The sequence below is a fragment of the Dendrobates tinctorius genome, unplaced genomic scaffold, assembly GCF_039654945.1.
Source record: "Dendrobates tinctorius isolate UK_male_01 unplaced genomic scaffold, ASM3965494v1 ptg000028l, whole genome shotgun sequence".
Lineage (NCBI taxonomy): Eukaryota > Metazoa > Chordata > Amphibia > Anura > Dendrobatidae > Dendrobates > Dendrobates tinctorius.
The window spans coordinates 11,237,499-11,257,821 of NW_027361696.1; the positions used below are offsets into that span (position 1 = coordinate 11,237,499).

The window sequence follows — 20,323 nt, forward strand, 5'->3', positions numbered from 1 at the left end:
TACTTTCTCCTCTGTGGCCCCTTCTGGTCTCTTCTCTCCTATGTGGCCCCTCCTGGACTCCCTCCTCTGTGACCCCTACTCGTCTCCTCTCCTCTGTGGCCCCTCCATCTCCTTTTCCCTGTGGCCCGTCCTGGTCTCCTTTCTTCTCAGTGGCCCATCCTGGTGTCTCTCCTCTGTGGCCACTCCTGGGCTCATTCCTCTGTGGTCCCTCTTGGTCTCTCTCCTCTGTGGCCCCTCCTGGTCTCCTTTCTCTCCTCTGTGGCCCCTCCTGGACTCTCTCCTCTGTGGTCCCTCTTGGTCTCTCTCCTCTGTGGCCCCTCCTGGTCTCCTTTCTCTCCTCTGTGGCCCCTCCTGGGCTCACTCCTCTGTGGTCCCTCTTGGTCTCTCTCCTCTGTGGCCCCTCCTAGTCTCCTTTCTCTCCTCTGTGGCCCCTCCTAGACTCTCTCCTCTGTGGCCCCTCCTGGTCTCCTCTGTCACTGTGTGTCCCCTCCTGGTTTCCTCTCTGGCCCCGGCTGAGTTGCCTAGTGATGCCACTCCTGATTGGCGGTTGCTAGGTAACCCGGTGATGGCGGCCGCTGTGCCGGGACGCGTGCGCTCCCGTAGTAGAACAAAAGCCGTGGAGACCGGGAGCGGCGGCAGCAGTGTGCAGGTCTGGAGCCGCTCTCCCCGTAGGTCACACGGCAGCGCCGAGCTCCGCCGCCGTCATACGGGCCACACATGCCGCAGAGCTGAGGGCGAGCGCCGGGGACGCTGCAGGTGACACAGACGGGGCGAGGACAGGTGTACGGGGGCGGGGACAGGTGTACGAGGTGGGAGGAGACAAGACCTCGGGGCGGAGTTACAGGGACAGAGGCTGTGTCTGGGGGGTGTGGAGGGCATGTGTCAGACTGTCAGTCACTGTCAGGGGAGCTCCGACTGTGTGTGCGGCCTGTGTGTCTGGGGTGCTCCCGTGTGTGTGGCCCCTCTGTGTCCGGGGGGGGGGCTCCTGGGTGTGGGAGGTGGGGGTGTCTGGTGGGCTCCGTTGTGTCTTTTGGAGTGGGCTGTGTCTGGTGGGCTCCTGTGTTTCTGGGGTTGGCCCTATGTGTCTGGAGGGCCCTGTATGTCTGAGGGGATCCCTGTGTGTTTGCATGGCCCCTGTGTGTCTGAGGGGATCCCTGTGTGTTTGCATGGCCCCTGTGTGTCTGGGGGGCTTTGTGTCTGTGGGTGTCATGTATGTCTGGTGGGCTCCTGTGTATCTGGGGGGCCCTGTCTGTCTGGTGTGCTCCTGTGTGTCTGGTGGGGCCCTGTGTATCTGTGGGTGCCCTGCGTGTCTGATGGGCTTCTCTGTGTCAGGGGGAGCCCTGTGTGTTTGCATGGTCCCTTGGTGTCAGAGGGGCTCCTGCGTGTGTGGCCCCTGTGTGTGTGTAGGCTCCTGCATTTTACCTCCTTCCGCTCCTGCAATTCTTGTATTTCTGCAGATGACACCTCTGTCGTACTCGCACACGGAGGATGGAGTACGAGCCCCCGGACTCCACGAGACGCGCGGTCCCTTACCCCGGAGCGGTGCATAGCGGGATCCCAGAGCAACAGATGGTGCAGGTACTCGTCATACACTTACTGAGGGTCCTGACCCCACTGTACACATGTGGGGGATGGCCACATGTGTACAGTGGCCCTTCGAGTGCATCACATCTGTATTCCTGCTCTGCCATGCACCATTTTTAGGGTTTCACAAACTTCTTGGTAACAAAGTGTTATACTCTGCCACCTCAGCCATTGGTGGGTAGGGGATGGCAAACACCCTGAAAAAGGTTCACTGGTGACCATGGACCCAAGGTATCCACCCTCCTCCTGTCTGTTCTTTGTACAGTCTGTAGGAACAATGGGGCAGAGGTTACAAAGCTCTACTGCCAAGACCTGATTGTGAGGTAATGTACTCTCTATACATCCCAGGTAGAAGACTAGTGAGGTCCTATACTTTCCACTTATCCCGGGAAGAAGACTAGCGAGGTCCTATACTCTTCCTTTATCTCGGGGAGAATTCTAGTAGGGTCCTATACTCTCCATTCATCCCGGCGAGAAGACTAGAGAAGTTCTGTACTCCCCTCTGTCAGGTATAACCCAATGTTTGTCACTCAGTGTCAGGAACTTGCAGCTCTCTGGCACGCCCCTTACCCTCAGGTCAGTCAGGGAACTGCACCTAGGGAAAGGCTGCCTTGTCACGTTCTGTCTATCGGGCACTCTGTATTGAGGGCGGTATGTTTATCACCAGTCCCAGGCCGGGAATACACACTTAAACCTCTGATCCGTCACTGCTAGGGTTCCCCAATAACACCAGGACGCCACGGTGCCACCAGTCCCTCATTTAATACCAAAGCCTATATCGGGTCGGGAACGAACCCAAGATAGCGGGATTTTGTGCGGAGAACTTGACGGTTCGATCATAGAGCAAAAAGAACTAGTAAATTTATAAGTTTACTCTAGAAAATATCGGCAATGTTTACAACAATACAAAAGTTATTACAAAAGGAGACAAAATACAGACAGAAATAATACAGATTAAAATATGAAACTTACTCTATCTCAGTCACGGGTATGATGTGTCGATAAAGGGTAGGAGAGCCGTCCCAAAGCAATGGATCAGCAGCACTGTCTGTTGTTTAGCTGACTCTCCGGCATCTGATACCTGTTACCTTCCCAAATGTGCTTTTCAGTTTTATGCTTTGCCGACAAACCTATGGACTCCTCCCTGGCTGACATCACTGGTGGGCTGGGTTAAAGGACGTACGCCCTTTTTGAAAAGTTATTAAAATCTCGTATCTTCCATATCTTTGGCTGCAAAGCTCACAGGGCAACGATAGGGGCATTACATTTTCCCCTGCAAAGTGACCATTCTTTTGAGACCAAATATGGCATGTCTGCGTGTTACTGGGGGCAGAAACTCATTTCCCAGGTTTCTGATGGCCCTAAAGGGCTCAAAATGTTGCCATGCGTAGGCCCAATTACCCTGGTCCTGGAAATCTACTTTTCCTGTCTCTAGGATTATCGTGTGTTATGGAATTCGGTCTGGAATATTAAGCCTGATAGACAAAGGAGTTTTGAAGTGAAAATAATGTACAATAACAAATTATATTGTGGTACCGTGTTAGCCAGAAACATCGATGTGAATACTTTTCTGCCCAATCATGACAAAAGTATTCTAGGTGTGATACCTTTATTGGCGAACCAGAAAATAGTATGTTTGCAAGCTTTCAGAGCACAAAGGCTTCTTCTTCAGTTAAGATTGCAAATAGATTAATAAGAAAAAAGCACAACATTTAAGGGATACTACAGTAGCACATTTATTCATGAGGTGGGAGGTGTGATGTCTCCTAAAGATAAAACAAGGAAATCCAATTAGGCATTTTCTTACAAATGGAGAGGCAGTGGGAATGATGTTCTTAGTTTTCTGGAGTCCTTCTGGTGGAGGTGTGAATTGTATCCACGTTGTGAATCATAAATCCAAGTATTAAATTGAGTCTTAGGCTATGTGCACACACTGCGGATTGGTCTGCGGATTCTTATCTGCGGAACTGCAGGTAAAGCCACAGGTAAAATGACCTGCGGTTTTCCCTGCGGATTGGCCTGCGGTTTGCCACCTGGACAATGGAATAGGTGGCAAACCGCAGCAGAATTCGCAGAAACAATTGACGTGTCAATTCTTTCTGCGGATTCAAAACCGCAGCTTTTCTGCAGTTAAAAATCTGCAGCATGAGCACAGCAGAATGTAAATCCCATAGGATAACATGCTACTGTACACTGTCTGCAGAACTGCTGCAGTTCTGCCGCGGCCAAAACCGCAGCGGATCCGCAGCAAAAACCGCAGCGTGTGCACATAGCCTTAGTGTCAAAGAATTGAACATCTTTATCATTTTGAATTCCCAAATTTTTCTTTCTCTGTCATCCTTAAGATGACCTTTTAGTATTTAGGCTATGTGCACACGCTGCGGTTTTTCCTGTGGATCCGCTGCGGATTTGGCCGCGGCAGAACTGCAGCAGTTCTGCAGACAGTGTACAGTAGCATGTTATCCTATGGGATTTACATTCTGCTGTGCACATGCTGCGGATTTTTAACTGCGGAAAAGCTGCGGTTTTGAATCCGCAGAAAGAATTGACACGTCAATTGTTTCTGCGGATTCTGCTGCGGTTTGCCACCTATTCCATTATCCAGGTAGCAAACCGCAGGGCAAAACCGCAGGTAAAACCGCAGGTCATTTTACCTGAGGTTCCGCAGATAAGAATCCGCAGACCAATCCGCAGTGTGTGCACATAGCCTAAAACTTTTAAGCCTGTCATACAGTGTCCAGGTCCAGAGAAATGTTTTCCCACAGGCGAGTCCATACCATTCCTGATTGTGTGTCTGTGTAGATTCATCCTGATTTGTAGTTTTTGCATGGTTTCCCCAATATAGATACTTCCAGGGCACCTCGTACATTGTGTCATGTACACCACTTTGGAGGATGTACATGAAAAGGAACCCATGACCTTATAGTCCTGATTTGTGTGTGGTACGCGGACTATATTTGTTGGTAATATGTTTTGCATTTTTTATTGTTACATGGGAATGTACCAGTCACTGATGGTGATGAGAGGACACTTCTGACAAGGAGATTCCTTAGGTTGGGAGGCTGTTTGTAGGAGAGAAGTGGTAGTTCTGGGAATATTACTTTCAGTTTGTGGTCTCTGTGGAATATGGGTTGGAGGTCAGTGCCAATTTTCCTTAAGATGTTCATGTGGGGGTTGTATGTGACCACAAGAGGCACCCTGTTGTTGTCCTCTCTCAGTTTGTAATCCAGGAGGCTGCTTCTTGGGATCCTTGTAGCTCTGTGGATCTGTTCATCTATTACCAGTGGATGATACCCTTGTTGCAGGAACGTATTCCTCAGTGATAGCAGCTGGAGTTCCCTGTCTTTACTGTCTGAACAGATCCGAATACACCTCAGAGCTTGACTGTAGATGATGGATTTTTTTGTGTGTCTTGGATGAAAGCTGTTCCATCTAAAGCCCCCGTTACACACTGCGATATCGCTAGCAATATCGCTGTAAAGTCACCGATTTTGTGACGTAGCAGCGATATCGCTACATGTGATACTTACCTCCGACCGGCTCCCCCGCTGGTTATCGCTGGTCGCGTGAGAAGGTCCTGGATCATTTCTCGTCGTCAGCTTCCTGCTGTGACGACGAGCGACACGTGGCCGCGGGCGGGAGGACGTCAGGATCGCCGCGTCTGACAGGTAAGTAGCGACCCCCGACCCCTGCGATGTTGCTGGTGAGATCTGCCTGTGTGGCAGCTCACTAGCGACCACTTAACGATGCACCAGCGATCCATATCGTTGTCGGGATCGCTGGTGCATCGCTATGTGTAACGGTACCCTAAGATATGCCAGATGTCCTATGGGCTTATGGTAAATTGATGTATGTATGGCGTTGTCCTTGATGTATATGGTCATGTCCAGAAGATGTATTTGTGACTTTGAAAAGTTGAGGGTGAGCTTGATGGTTGGATGGTACTTGTTGACGTTATTGTGGAAGGTGAGCAGATCATCATCCAGGGAGGGAAAATAAAAAAAACACTTTTAACGCTGCCAGAGCTGGCATGCAATAAAAGTGACCATTTGCTATTTGCTGAAGGGAGGGGGGAGTGGATAGAATTTCACAGAGACAGACTGAGGGGGCTGCAGCAGTGCGAGTTGGGATTGCAGTGGGTTCTGGGTTTTTCGCAAATCAAGGGGGGGGGGCAAAACAGGCAGCCCTGTATGTGTACCTAGGACCATAGGAAATAATTCATGTTTCCCTGACACCCTCACATCCTGGGGAGACTAGCAAGGTCCTGTATTCTACGCTCATCCCGTGGTGAAGACTAAAGATGTCCTACCCTCTCCACACGTCCCAGAGAAAAGACTAATGAGGTCCTGTACTCTCCATACATCCCGGGGAGAAGACTAGAGATGTCCTGTACTCTTTTCACAGTCAGGTCCTGTACTCTACACACATCCCGTTGGAGAAGAATAGTGAGGTTGTATACTCACCACACCTCCTAGGGAGGAGACTAATGAGGTCCTGTTCTCTCAACACTGGCTGAGTAGAAGGATAATAAGGTCCTATACTCTCCACACATCCCGGAAGAAGACTAATGAGGTCCTGTACTCTCCACACATCCTGGGGAGAAGACTAGTGAGATCCTTTACTCTTCACACATCCAGGGGAGAAGACTAATGAGGTCTTGTGCTCTCCACACATCCCAGAGAGAAGATTAGTGAGGTTTTGTTCTCTCCACACATTCCGGGGAGAAGACTAGACAGGTCCTGTACTCTTTTCACAGTAAGGTCCTGTACTCTCCACACATCCCTCGGAGAAGACTAGTGAAGTCCTATACTCTCCACACATTCCTTGGATAAGACTAGTGAGGTACTCTACTATACACACATCTCGAGGAGAAGACTAAGTATGTCCTATCCTCTCCACACATCCCGGAGAAAAGACTAATGAGGTCCTGTACTCTCCACACATTCTGGGGAGAAGACTAGTGATGTCACACATTCTGGGGAGAAGACTAGTGATGTTCTGTACCCCCCTCTCATCCCGGGGAGAAGACTAGTGAGGTCCTGTACTTTCCACACATCCCATGAAGAAGACTTTGAGGTCCTGTACTTCCACACATCCTGGGAAGAAGAGTAGTGAGGTCCCGTACTCTCCACACAACCCGGGGTGAAGACTAATGAGGTCTTGTACTTTCCACACATCCTGAGGAGACGACTAGTGAAGTTCCGTACTCCCCTCACTGGGGAGAAGACAAGTGAGTTCCTTTACTCTCCACACATCCCTGGAAGAAGACTAGTGAGGTCCTGTACTCTCCACGCATCCTGGGAAGAAGACTAGTGAGGTTCTGTACTCTTCACACATCCCGGGGAGAAGACTAATGAGGTCCTGTACTCTCCATACATCCCCGGAAGAAGACTAGTGAGGTCCTGCACTCTCCACACATCCTGGGAAGAAGACTAGTGAGGTCATGTATTTTCCACACATCCCTGAAAGAAGACTAGTGAGGTCCTGTACTCTCCACACATCTTGGGAAGAAGACTAATGAGGTCCTGTACTTTCCACACATCCCGGGGAGAAGACTAGTGAAGTCCTATACTCACTTCAGATCACAGGTTTGCTCCAAAAAGGCCTGAACAAATTACTTAAAAATGAACTGCTTAGAATCCTGCTTCTATTCATTTGTTTTGTAAGCCTATTGGCTACAGACAGTCTAAGCATGTGCAGTGCGATTTCACTTGATGTTTCTTTATGTGCCTTTATGGCAGTGGTTTTGTTGCGCTTTTACATACAAGTTCCAGGCGGAAAAAGACGTTGTTTGCACAACACACTCACAAGGGAGTGCTTCCTGCAATGGCTACAGCAGAACCTCTATGTGCACGCCGCCTTAGAGAGCATTGCAGAAGGCAGATGCATGGAGGACTGGAGAACATGGGTATATAATGCAGAGCCCTCTATATCAGACCTGTGTCCGAGATAAGGTGTCCTGTAATGCAGGTGATACGGCAGGCGCCCGAGACAGCGACACGGCAGGTACCCGGGACAGCGGCACCACAGGCGCCCGGGTCAGCGCCACGGCAGGCATTCGGCACAGCGGCACAGTACTTGCAGCAGATGTACGCAGCTCAGCAGCAACACCTATTGCTGCAAACCACAGTACTCCAACAGCAGGTGAGCTCACTTTCCTCCTGGGTGCTGAGGGTCTTCTGCATAGAACTAACCTTTGCTGTTATTCTAGGCCACTAGAATACCCCCCGCAGTCAGCGCCTCCCAACCAACTCCATCCCAGCCGCTGATGGTGAGTGAACCCTCAAGTCTGCAGCCCACATTCCCTATGTGTACCACTTAGCACAGCCAGGTACCTGGGACACCTATGTAATCTGTGGGGGAGTGTAGAGAACATATCGGGGTACACAGTGTCGGAGCACAGTCTGAGTAGAGGGACGTATATCTGGGCGCTGATGTCAGTGGACAGTTTGGTTAGTGGGGACGTATATCTGGATACTGATAGGGCACAGACTGGTTAGAGGGATGTATATCTGGGCGCTGATGTCAGGGAACGGTCTGAGTAGAGGGGACGTATATCTGGGAACTGATGTCATGGGACAGTCTAGGTATGGAAGACGTATATTGGTGCTGATGTCAGGTGCACAGTCTGGGTAGAGGGATGTATATCTGGGTGCTGATGTCAAGGGATAGTCTGGATAGGGAGACATATATCTTGGCCCTGATGTTGGGGGACAGTCTGGGTAGAGGGATGTATATCTGGTCACTGATGTCGGGAGACAGTCTTGGTAGAGGGACATATATCTGGGCGATGATGTCAGGGGACAGTCTTTGTAGGGAGACTTATATCTGGGCGCTGATGTCAGGGGAAAGTCTGTGTAGGGTAACGTATATGTACATCTGGGCGCTGATGGGGCACAGTCTGGGTTGGGCGATGTACAGTGTATTTTTGGCACTGATGTCGATTACAGTCTGTATTGAAGTACGTTTATCTGGGTGCTGATGTCGAGGCACAGTCTATGTAGATGAACATATTTCTGGGCGCTGATGTCGGGGCACAATCTGCGTAAGGAGACGTATATCTGGGCTCTAATGTCTGGGCACAGTCTGGGTAGGTGGATGCATATCTGGGCGCTGATGTCAGGGACAGTCTGGGTAGGGGGACGTATATCTGGGCGCTGATTTCAGAGGACAGTCTGTGTAGGGTAACGTATAACTGGGCGCTGATGGGGCACAGTCTGGGTAGAGAGATGTGTGTCTGGGAGCTGATGTCGAGGGACAGTCTGGGTAGAGGGACGTATATCTGGGCTCTCATGTCGGGACACAGTCTGGTTAGGGGGACATATATCTGGGCGCTGAAGTTATAGAACACTCTTCGTAGGGAGACGTATTTCTGGGTGCTGATGTCGGGAGAGTCTGGGTTTGGAAACGTATATCTTGGTGCTGATGTCAGACAGTCTGGGTAGGGGATGTATATCTGGGCGCTGATGTCAAGGGATAGTCTGGGTTGGGGAACGTATATATCTGGGAGCAGATATATATGGGAGAATATGGGTAGGGGAACGTATATCTGGGCCCTGTTGTCAGCGGACAGTCTGGGTAGAGGGACATATGTTTTGGCACTGATGTCAGGGGACGGTCTGGGTAGAGGGACGTATATGATCTGGGCAATGATGTCGGGGAACAGTCTGGGTAGGGAGACGTATATCTGGGCTCAGATTTAAGGGGACAGTATGGGTAAGGGGATGTATATCTGGGCTTTGATGTCAGGGCTCAATCTGGGCAGAGGGACATATATATGGGCACGGATGTCGGGGCACAGTTTGGGTAGGGTGACGTATGTGGGGTCACGGATGTTGGGGCACAGTCTGGGTAGGGGAACGTATATTATTATTATTTATTATTATATTTATTATTATTGTGCCATTTTTTCCATGGCGCTTTACATGTGAGGAGGGGTATACATAATACATACAAGTACAGAAATCATAAACAATACAAGTCACGACTGGTACAGGATGAGAGAGGACCCTGCCTGCGAGGGCTCACAATCTACAAGGGATGGGTGAGGATACAGTAGGCGAGGGTAGAGCTGGTCGTGCAGCGGTTTGGTGGATCGGTGGTTACTGCAGGTTGTAGGCTTGTCGGAAGAGGTAGGTCTTCAGGTTCTTTTTGAAGGTTTCCATGGTAGGTGAGAGTCTGATATATTGTGGTAGAGAGTTCCAGAGTAGGGGGGATGCGCGGGAGAAATCTTGTATGCGATTGTGGGAAGAAGAGATAAGAGGGGAGTACAGAAGGAGATCTTGTGAGGACTCAGGTTGTGGATGGCTTTGTAAGTCATGGTTAGGGTTTTGAACTGGAGTCTTTGGGTAATGGGAAGCCAGTACAGGGATTGACAGAGGGGAGAGGCCGGGGAATAGCCGGGGGATAGGTGGATTAGTCGGGCAGCAGAGTTTAGACTAGATTGGAGGGGTGTGAGAGTGTTAGAGGGGAGGCCACAGAGCAGGAGGTTGCAGTAATCAAGGCGGGAGATGATGAGGGCATGGACTAGGGTTTTTGCAGATTCTTGGTTGAGGAATGTACGGGTTCGTGAAATATCTTTGAGTTGAAGTCGGCAGGAAGTGGAAAGGGCTTGGATATGTGGTTTAAAAGAGAGATCAGTGTCAAGAATAACCCCAAGGCAGCAAGCTTGTGGGACTGGAGAGAGTCGGTAGCCATTTACTTTAATGGATAGGTCCGTTGGGGGGGTCACGTGAGATGGGGGAAAGATGATTAATTCTGTTTTGTCCATATTAGTTTTAGAAATCTAGCGGAGAAGAAGGATGAAATATCAGACATACAATGAGGGATTCTGTTTAGTAGGGAGGTGATATCTGGTCCAGAGATGTAGATCTGTGTGTCATCAGCATAGAGGTGATACTGAAAGCCATGAGATTCTATGAGCTGTCTGAGGCCGAAGGTGTAAATGGAGAAGAGCAGGGGCCCTAGGACTGAACCTTGCGGGACTCTGACGGATAGGGGGCGCCGTGAGGAGGTGGTGTGCGAGTGGTAGACGCTGAATGTCCGGTCTGTTAGGTATGACGCAATCCAAGATAGGGCCAAGTCTGTGATACCAAGAGATGAGAAGGTCTGTAGTATTAGGGAATGGTCCACTGTGTCAAAGGCAGAGGACAGGTCCAGGAGGAGGACAGAGTAGTGTCGCTTGGCCTTGGCGGCTAGTAGGTCATTTGTGACCTTAGTTAGGGCAGTTTCAGTGGAGTGGTGTGGCTGGAAGCCAGATTGTAATCGGTCAAGGAGAGAGCAAGAAGAATCATAGAATCGTAGAGTTGAAAGGGACCTCCTGGGCCATCTGGTCCATCCCCGTGCTCAAAGCAGGATTCGCTAAACCATCCCAGACAGATATCTGTCCAGCCTCTTTTTGAAGACTTCTGTTGAAGGAGAACTCACCACCTCTCGTGGCAGCCTGTTCCACTCATTGATCACTCTAACTGTCAAAAAGTTTTTTCTAATATCTAATCTGTGTCTCCTCCCATTCAATTTCATCCAATTGCTTCTAGTCTTTCCTTGTGCAAATGAGAATAAAGATGATCCTTCTACAATGTGACAGCCCTTGAGATATTTGTAGACAGTTATTAAGTCTCCTCTCAGTCTTCTCTTTTGCAGGCTAAACATTCCCAAATCCTGCAACCTTTCCTCATAAGACAGGGTTTGCAGACCGGTCACCATGCTAGTCGCTCTTTTCTGAACTTGCTCCAGTTTGTTGATGTCTTTTTTAAAATGTGGCGCCAAAAACTGGACACAGTATTTCAGATGAGGTCTGACCAAAGAGGAGTAGAGCGCAATAATGACTTCACGTAATCTAGACTGTATGCTTCTGTTAATACATCCTAGAATTGCATTTGCCTTTTTTGCTGCTGCATCACACTGTTGACTCATATTCAGTCTGTGATCTATTAGTGTACCGAAGTCTTTTTCACATGTGCTGTTGCTTAGCCCTATTCCTCCCATTCTGTATATGCTTTTTTTATTTTTATTGCCCAGATGTAGTACTTTGCATTTTTCCCTGTTAAAAACCATTCTGTTAGTTGCTGCCCACTGCTCCAGTTTATTTATATCTTTTTGAATCTTCTTTCTCTCTTCTCTAGTATTAGCTATCCCTCCTATCTTTGTGTCATCAGCAAATTTAATCAGTTTACCCTCAATTCCTTCATCTAAATCATTGATAAAGATGTTGAACAATACAGGGCCCAGGACAGAGTCCTGTGGTACCCCACTTGAGACATTCTTCCAACTGGATGTGCAGCCATTTTCGACCACTCTTTGGGTCCGATCACTAAGCCAGTTATGAATCCACCTAACAGTTGCCTTGCCCATTCCATACTTAGTCATTTTTTCAATAAGGATTGTGTGAGATACTTTGTCAAATGCTTTGCTGAAGTCAAGATATACTACATCTACAGCATTTCCCTGATCCACCCAATCAGTGATTCTGTCATAGATGGAAATTAAGTTACTCTGACATGACTTATTAGTTACAAACCCATGCTGACTCTGTTTAATCACTTCATTCTTATCCAGGTACTGACATACATGTTGTTTAATAATTTGTTCAAAGATCTTTCCTGGTATAGAAGTCATACTCACCGGCCTATAGTTGCCTGGGTCCACCTTCTTCCCCTTTTTGAAGATAGGAACAACATTTGCTCTTCTCCGGTCTTCGGGGACTTCTCCTGTTCTCCACGAATTTTCAAAGATTATGGAGAGCGGTTCAAAAATTTCTTCTGCTATCTCCTTCAATACTCTGGGGTGTAATTCATCTGGACCTGGAGACTTGAATTCATTTAGGTTAGCTAAGTGTTTCCTCACTATATTTCTGTTTATAGATATCCTGGATTCTTCTATTCCCTTAATAGGACAGTGAAGAATAGTTGATGTTACATTTCCTTTCTGAGAGAAAACAGATGCAAAATAGGAATTTAAAAGTTCGGCCTTCTCAACATCCTGTCTTACCATTTCATCATTTTCATCCTGTAAAAATCCTATAGCATCTTTGACTTTTCTTTTACTTTTGACATATCCCCAAAATCCTTTATTATGGCTTTTGACGTCTCTTGCAAGCCTCAATTCATTGTCAGCTTTAGATCATCTGATTTGTGCCCTGCAAGTTCTGCAGACAGCATTATATTCTTTAGATATGCCTCCCTCTTTCCATTTTATAAACATTTCTTTCTTCCTTTTTAGCATGTGCTTAAGTTCTGTGTTCATCCATCCTGGTTTCTTTAAATGCTTCCTATTCTTCCCTCTTTTCGGAATTGTTAACGATTGTGCTTTGAGAGTTTCATTTTTCAAGATTTCCCATCCTTCTTGGACATTTTTGTCCTTAAGGATATCCAGCCATTAGATCCCTCCAATTCTCTTTCTGAATCCCTTAAAATTTGCCTTTCTGAAATCTAACCTTGACATCTGAGTCTTCACAGGTCTTCCTCCTCTAGTTATCCAAAATTCTAAAATAGCATGGTCGCTACCTCCTAGGGTCCCAGCCACTGTTACCTCCTCAACCATTTCCTCCCTGTTTATAAGGATTAGATCCAAGGTAGCAGTTCCTCTTGTTTTCTCCTCTACCTTTTGGAAGATAAAGTTGTCAGCAAGAGAGGATAAGAATTTCCTTGACCTGTTAGTTTTGCCTGAGAGAGATTCCCAACAAATGTCAGGATAGTTGAAATCTCCCATGACAACTATGTCATATTTTTTGGAGAACTTGGCCATTTGATGCATAAAGAGTTCATCCATATCTTCAGCTTGCACAGGCGGCCTGTAGTAAATGCCTACAATGGTGTCCTTTCCATTGTTCTGTCCTTGTATTCTTACCCAAACAGTCTCCACAGAACTCCCAGTCTCTGAAGCTTCAATCTCTGTGCAGATATACGCGTTTCTAACATACAATGCGACACCTCCTCCTCGTTTATCAAGTCTGTTTCTTGCAAGTTGTATCCTTCTAGTCTTGTATTCCAATCATGTGTATTGTCCCACCAAGTTTCAGTGATTCCAATGACATCTTACTTCTTTTCCTGTGTTAATAGTTCCAATTCTCCTTGTTTGTTGCCCATGCTTTGTGCATTAGTATAGAAACATTTTAGTTTGTGATTGGTTTCTCTTTCTCCAATATTTTTATTATTTAGATTGTTTTGTCTTTGTTCTTCCTTTCCTCTTCTAACAGCAGAGTTCTCAATAGCATTTGTCAGGTGTATGGCTTTTTCTGGCCTTTTGCTTCCCTTCCCGCATTGTTCTAGTTTAAAGCTCTCCTTTAGCTAGGTGGCAGGACAGTTCAAGATGGATGTGTTGTTCCAGTAGTTTTGAGGCCTAGGGGAGAAGTGATATCGGGTGATAGCTAGATACAGAGGATGGGTCAAGAGAGGGCTTTTTGAGGATAGGCGTGATTGAGGCATGTTTATCGTATATCTGGGCGCTGATTCGGGACACAGATTTGGTAGGGGAGTGTATATTGGGGCGCTGATGTCGGGGGACAGCCTTGGTAGGGGGGCGTATATCTGTGCTCTGATGTCAGGGGACCGTCTGGATAGAGGGAAGTATATGTGGGCGCTGATGTCAGAGAACAGTCTGGGTAGAAGAACATATATCTGGGTGCTGATGTCAGGGTACAGTCTGGGTAGATGGACATATTTTTGGGCGCTGATGTCGGGGCACAGTCTGGTTAGGGGGAGGTATATTTTTGCGCTGAGGAGACAATGGCTGATGAAGGGATGTAGACTTGCCCTTCTGTGTCTGACAACCCAGGGCTGGCGTGCTGGGAATGGCGGCTTCAGGTAGTCAGCTGACAGTAGTGTTTGGCATGGGTGGGTGCTGCGTACATGACTGCAGCTTTAGTGCTTACAGGGACTCTGGGCGCTGACATCACACTCCTCCTCCTCCTGATTGATTGCTGTTTCCTTCTCCCACTGCTTTATCTCAAAATCCTCTGATTGGCTAATTAGTTCTATGGGTGGGAGCAAGAAGAGGCTATAAAGGCCAGATAACCACACCCCCTCATGGGAGGAGCCTTATTAGTAGGCGGGGCCTACAGATGGCAGGTGCTCATGGATTCACAGCTGGGGCCCCTGTGCAGTAGGACAGCCATGGTGTCTCCTTCCCATGGTGCCACACTCAGCCAGAGATATGGGTCCTGCCATAGCCTCGTGGACATCCCTGACCGTCCTCCATGTTGTTCCTTTCAGCTGATATTTACCCCGGTCGCCTCTATGAGCAGAGTCCAGGCCGCAGTGAGTCCAGGGGCCACTTCTCAGGTGAGTGACCACAAACCATGCTTTTGGGTCTCGAGGGTCCTGATGAGAAGACCATACTGACATCTAATCTGTAGGTGCAGAATCTTACATTGCGAGGAGGAAACATTGGCCAATCACAGCCTCCTGGGCCCCCAATTATCGGGCTTCCCCAGATTGTTACCAGCGGCGACCAGGAGACGGCAAGCAAGACCCCGGAGCCCGTGACTGTACAACCCCCAAACACCCCGGGTGAGACTGACCATTACTATAAAGCACTCACTGTCCTCCCATTATTGAACCTGTACTCTGTATATAATGCATGATGTCCTCCCATTACTGACCCTGTACTCTGTGTATAATACACAATGTCCTCCCATTACTGACCCTGTACTCTGTATATAATGCACAATGTACTCCCGTTACTGACCCTGTACTCTGTATATAATACACAACGTCCTCCCGTTACTGACCCTGTACTCTGTATATAATGCATGATGTCCTCCCGTTACTGACCCTGTACTCTGTATATAATGCACGATGTCCTCCCGTTACTGACCCTGTACTCTGTATATAATGCACGATGTCCTCCCGTTACTGACCCTGTACTCTGTATACAATACACGACGTCCTCAACCCTGTACTCTGTATATAATACATGACGTCCTCCCATTACTAACCCTGTACTCTGTATATAATACATGACGTCCTCCCATTACTAACCCTGTACTCTGTATACAATACACGACGTCCTCACGTTACTAACCCTGTACTCTGTGTATACTGCACGATGTCCTCCCGTTACTGACCCTGTACTCTGTATATAATGCACGATGTCCTCCCGTTACTGACCCTGTACTCTGTATATAATGCACGATGTCCTCCCGTTACTGACCCTGTACTCTGTATATAATGCACGATGTCCTCCCATTACTGACCCTGTACTCTGTATATAATGCACGATGTCCTCCCGTTACTGACCCTGTACTCTGTATATAATGCACGATGTCCTCCCATTACTGACCCTGTACTCTGTATACAATGCACAACGTACTCCCGTTACTGACCCTGTACTCTGTATACAATACACGATGTCCTCCAGTTACTGACCCTGTACTCTGTATATAATGCACGATGTCCTCCCATTACTGACCCTGTACTCTGTATATAATGTACGATGTCCTCCCGTTACTGACCCTGTACTCTGTATATAATGTACGATGTCCTCCCGTTACTGACCCTGTACTCTGTATATAATGCACGATGTCCTCCCGTTACTGACCCTGTACTCTGTATATAATGCGCGATGTCCTCCCGTTACTGACCCTGTACTCTGTATATAATGCACGATGTCCTCCCGTTACTGTCCCTGTACTCTGTATATAATACACAACGTCCTCCCGTTACTGACCCTGTACTCTGTATATAATGCACGATGTCCTCCCGTTACTGACCCTGTACTCTGTATATAATGCACGATGTCCTCCCATTACTGACCCTGTACTCTGTATATAATACACGACGTCCTCCCATTACTGACCCTGTACTCTGTATATAATGCATGATGTCCTCCCATTACTGACCCTGTACTCTGTATATAATACACAACGTCCTCCCATTACTGACCTTGTACTCTGTATATAATGCACGATGTCCTCCCGTTACTGACCCTGTACTCTGTATATAATGCACGATGTCCTCCCGTTACTGACCCCGTACTCTGCATACAATGCACGACGTCCTCACGTTACTAACCCTGTACTCTGTGTATAATGCACGATGTCCTCCCGTTACTGACCCTGTACTCTGTATATAATGCACGATGTCCTCCCGTTACTGACCCTGTACTCTGTATACAATACACGACGTCCTCACGTTACTAACCCTGTACTCTGTGTATAATGCACGATGTCCTCCCGTTACTGACCCTGTACTCTGTATATAATGTACGATGTCCTCCTGTTACTGAGCCTGTACTCTGTATATAATGCACGATGTCCTCCCATTACTGACCCTGTACTCTGTATATAATGCACGATGTCCTCCCGTTACTGACCCTGTACTATGTATATAATGCACGATGTCCTCCCGTTACTGACCCTGTACTCTGTATATAATGCAAGACGTCCTCCCGTTACTGACCCTGTACTCTGTATACAATACACGACGTCCTCCCATTACTGACCCTGTACTCTGTATATAATACACAACGTCCTCCCATTACTGACCCTGTACTCTGTATATAATACACAACGTCCTCCCATTACTGACCCTGTACTCTGTATATAATACACAACGTCCTCCCATTACTGACCCTGTACTCTGTATATAATACACAACGTCCTCCCATTACTGACCCTGTACTCTGTATATAATGCACAATGTCCTCCCGTTCGTTACTGACCCTGTACTCTGTATACAATACACGACGTCCTCACGTTACTAACCCTGTACTCTGTGTATAATGCACGATGTCCTCCCGTTACTGACCCTGTACTCTGTATATAATGTACGATGTCCTCCCGTTACTGAGCCTGTACTCTGTATATAATGCACGATGTCCTCCCGTTACTGAGCCTGTACTCTGTATATAATGCACGATGTCCTCCCGTTACTGAGCCTGTACTCTGTATATAATGCACGATGTCCTCCTGTTACTGACCCTGTACTCTGTATATAATGCACGATGTCCTCCCGTTACTGACCCTGTACTCTGTATATAATGTACGATGTCCTCCCGTTACTGACCCTGTACTCTGTATATAATGTACGATGTCCTCCCGTTACTGAGCCTGTACTCTGTATATAATGCACGATGTCCTCCCGTTACTGAGCCTGTACTCTGTATATAATGCACGATGTCCTCCTGTTACTGACCCTGTACTCTGTATATAATGCACGATGTCCTCCCGTTACTGACCCTGTACTCTGTATATAATGCACGATGTCCTCCCGTTACTGACCCCCTACTATGTTTGGGGGCTGCGTTGGTTGATGGTGGCTGGTTGTGTAGGATGTTTGGGGGCTGCGTTGGTTGATGGTGGCTGACGGTGTAGGATGTTTGGGGGCTGCATGGGTTGATGGTGGCGGGCTGTGTATGATGTTTGGGGGCTGTGTTGGTTGATGGTGGCTGGCTGCATGGGTTGATGGTGGCTGGCCGCATGAGTTGCTGAGGGGCTGCATGGTTTGATGGTGGTAGGCTGCATGGGTTGGTGTGGGGCTGCTTGCTCTGTGACCCCCTTGTATTGGAGCCTGACGCACTCACTGACTGTCTCTGCTTTCCTCACAGCTCTGTTCCCTCCGCTGTCAGGAGCACAGAAGGTGCTACAATCTCCGCCTCGCCCGCTGCTGCCCCTCACCCAGGTCCCCCAGTGTCTTGGCTCCGCACCTGTCACATCAGCGGCCCCCTGTGCCACAAGCAATGGGCCCAGAGAGGGTCCCGGTGCGTCCTGGAGCCCAGCGGGCACTGAGGTGTCTGTACAGCGCCAGCTTCTCGGCAGCTCGGCCGCAGTCCTGCAGATTCCCGCAGCTTCTGATGCGGTGAGTGGAGGGGTCTGTTCAGGGTCCCACAGGTGCCCACTCATGAGACATCTGCCTATAGGGCGGGACCCCTGTAACTTGTTCCGTTCTGCTCCCAGATCTGCTCCCTGTCAGGGGTGAATAGTCTTCTTGGGACACGGCTGAAGATTTGTTCCAGTGTATCAGTGCAGACAAAACTGCATGAATGTGTCCTGTGCAGACTGCAGGCTGTGCTGATACATTGTAACAATACTCAGCTGTACGCAGATACTGTTCCACCTCCAGATGTTATCAGTCACTGACAGCAAGCGGAGAAAGTGCGGAGCCTCCACCTGAGGCCGCGCTTTGACTTGTGGCCTCTGGCGGCGCCATGTTTCCTCTTCATCTCCCCTTTTCTTTGTGTTGCAGAGCCCTCCAGCTGCAGAGACCCCCTATAAACCTTCCCTGAAGAGGTGTTCGCCTGTCCCCGCCGCGGTGTCCATCCCCAGAACCTTGGACCAGTCTCTGGCGCACGGTGAGTACAGCTCTGGAGGCCGCTCATACGTATGACTGTCACCAGGAAGGCACCCTCTCCTGTCTGTGTGCGGGATGTTGCGGAGCTGCAGTTCCCCTTCACCACCACATACTGAAAGGGGTGCTGAACATACATCGCAGGGATCCTGGCATGGGGGGACGATTGTCACTGATCAGCGGCACTCGCTCCGACAGCAGAGAAGCCTCCTGACGCAGCGATAGGGGGGCAGGTGGTGAGCGCACATTGGTCAGCGAAAACCCCACCACCTGCCACAGAGCATGCTCATGAAATAATAATCTCATGCAGGGTCACCGCTGTCTCATACATAGAGAATGAGTCCCCTGAAGTGCTGCTCCCCTCCCCCACACACAGGACCCCGGGACAAGTGCCCCGGTCCCAACTGCTCCGAGATGGCTGACCCCTGCCTGCTGGGCATCCTCCACTGCTGGGATATCTACAGGAGGCTTGTCTAATATCCCCATGCTTTACACTGCCACACTGATCAGTGTCTCCAGCTCGGCTGCGCTGTGGTGTGATCTGTGTCTAAGCAACTATAAACCCCCCGATCTGATGACCCTGAACACCCCATGTCATGAGCCCCAAAGTGGAACGCGGGCTGCAGGTAGAGCAGGATGTGGTGTCCTCCTTGTCTTACTTACTTTGATCACCCTCTTCTGCAACTGCAGAACTGTGAGTGATGTGGTTCAGGGGGTGATTGACCAGGTTTGGCGGGTGGTGGTGAGTGACCCGGTTTGGGGGGTGCGGTGGGTGACCCAGCTTGGGAGGTTGCGGTGGGTGACCCGGTTGTGCAGTGGATGACCCGGTTTGGGAGGTGGCAGTGGGTGACCCAGTTGTGCGGTGGATGACCCGGTTTGGGGGTGGCGGTGGGTAACCCGGTTTGGGGCGCTCTGACAGCTGCTGCTGGCCCTCTAACACGGCAGGCAGACAGCTGCCTTTCTTGCTGGCAGCTGCTCGGTCGCCTCCTCCTCCCCCTTGTTTTGCTTTCTGCCTCGCCTGTCTCTGTTATTGGAGGAGGAGGAGGGACAGGCGGGCGAAGGGGCGACTCACAAAGGGCTGAGCCTCTCATTCATTGTCTGGGCTGTGTGGACAATGTGGAGTCCTAGGCCGGGACCAGCACTTTCCTGAACGGCTGCAACTCTCTGCCTACCGGGGTCACAACAAAGAGCAGTGCGCCCCACAGAGTCTGCGACTCCTGGCCTCCACGTCACCCCGCAGAGGCTGCGACTCCCGGCCTCCACCGCACCCCGCAGAGGCTGCGACTCCCAGCCACCACCGCACCCCGCAGAGGCTGCGACTCTTGGCCTCCGCCGAACCCCGTTGAGGCTGCGACTCCCGGCCTCCACCGCACCACACGGAGGCTGCTACTGCCGGCCTCCAGTGCACCCCACGGAGGCTGCGATTCTTGGCCTCCACCATAGCCAAGGAGAAG

The 20,323-nt window shown here is 49.3% G+C and overlaps 1 protein-coding gene across 2 annotated transcripts in view; it reads left to right on the forward strand.

Annotated features, from left to right (window-relative positions):
- Nucleotides 1-528: 528 nt before the first annotated feature.
- Nucleotides 529-20,323, forward strand: part of LOC141085076 (polyhomeotic-like protein 2) — a 48,965-nt gene continuing 29,170 nt past the window's right edge. The window contains exons 1-8 of one of the 2 annotated variants that reach the window (XM_073570111.1): nucleotides 529-756; nucleotides 1,458-1,578; nucleotides 7,555-7,728; nucleotides 7,796-7,855; nucleotides 14,796-14,864; nucleotides 14,939-15,092; nucleotides 18,130-18,380; nucleotides 18,768-18,873. In XM_073570111.1, coding sequence (XP_073426212.1) covers nucleotides 1,489-1,578; nucleotides 7,555-7,728; nucleotides 7,796-7,855; nucleotides 14,796-14,864; nucleotides 14,939-15,092; nucleotides 18,130-18,380; nucleotides 18,768-18,873 — 904 coding nt within the window. In that variant the 5' untranslated portion in view covers nucleotides 529-756; nucleotides 1,458-1,488. The remainder of the gene's footprint in view (nucleotides 757-1,457; nucleotides 1,579-7,554; nucleotides 7,729-7,795; nucleotides 7,856-14,795; nucleotides 14,865-14,938; nucleotides 15,093-18,129; nucleotides 18,381-18,767; nucleotides 18,874-20,323) is intronic. The other variant, XM_073570112.1, reaches the window with a different exon arrangement.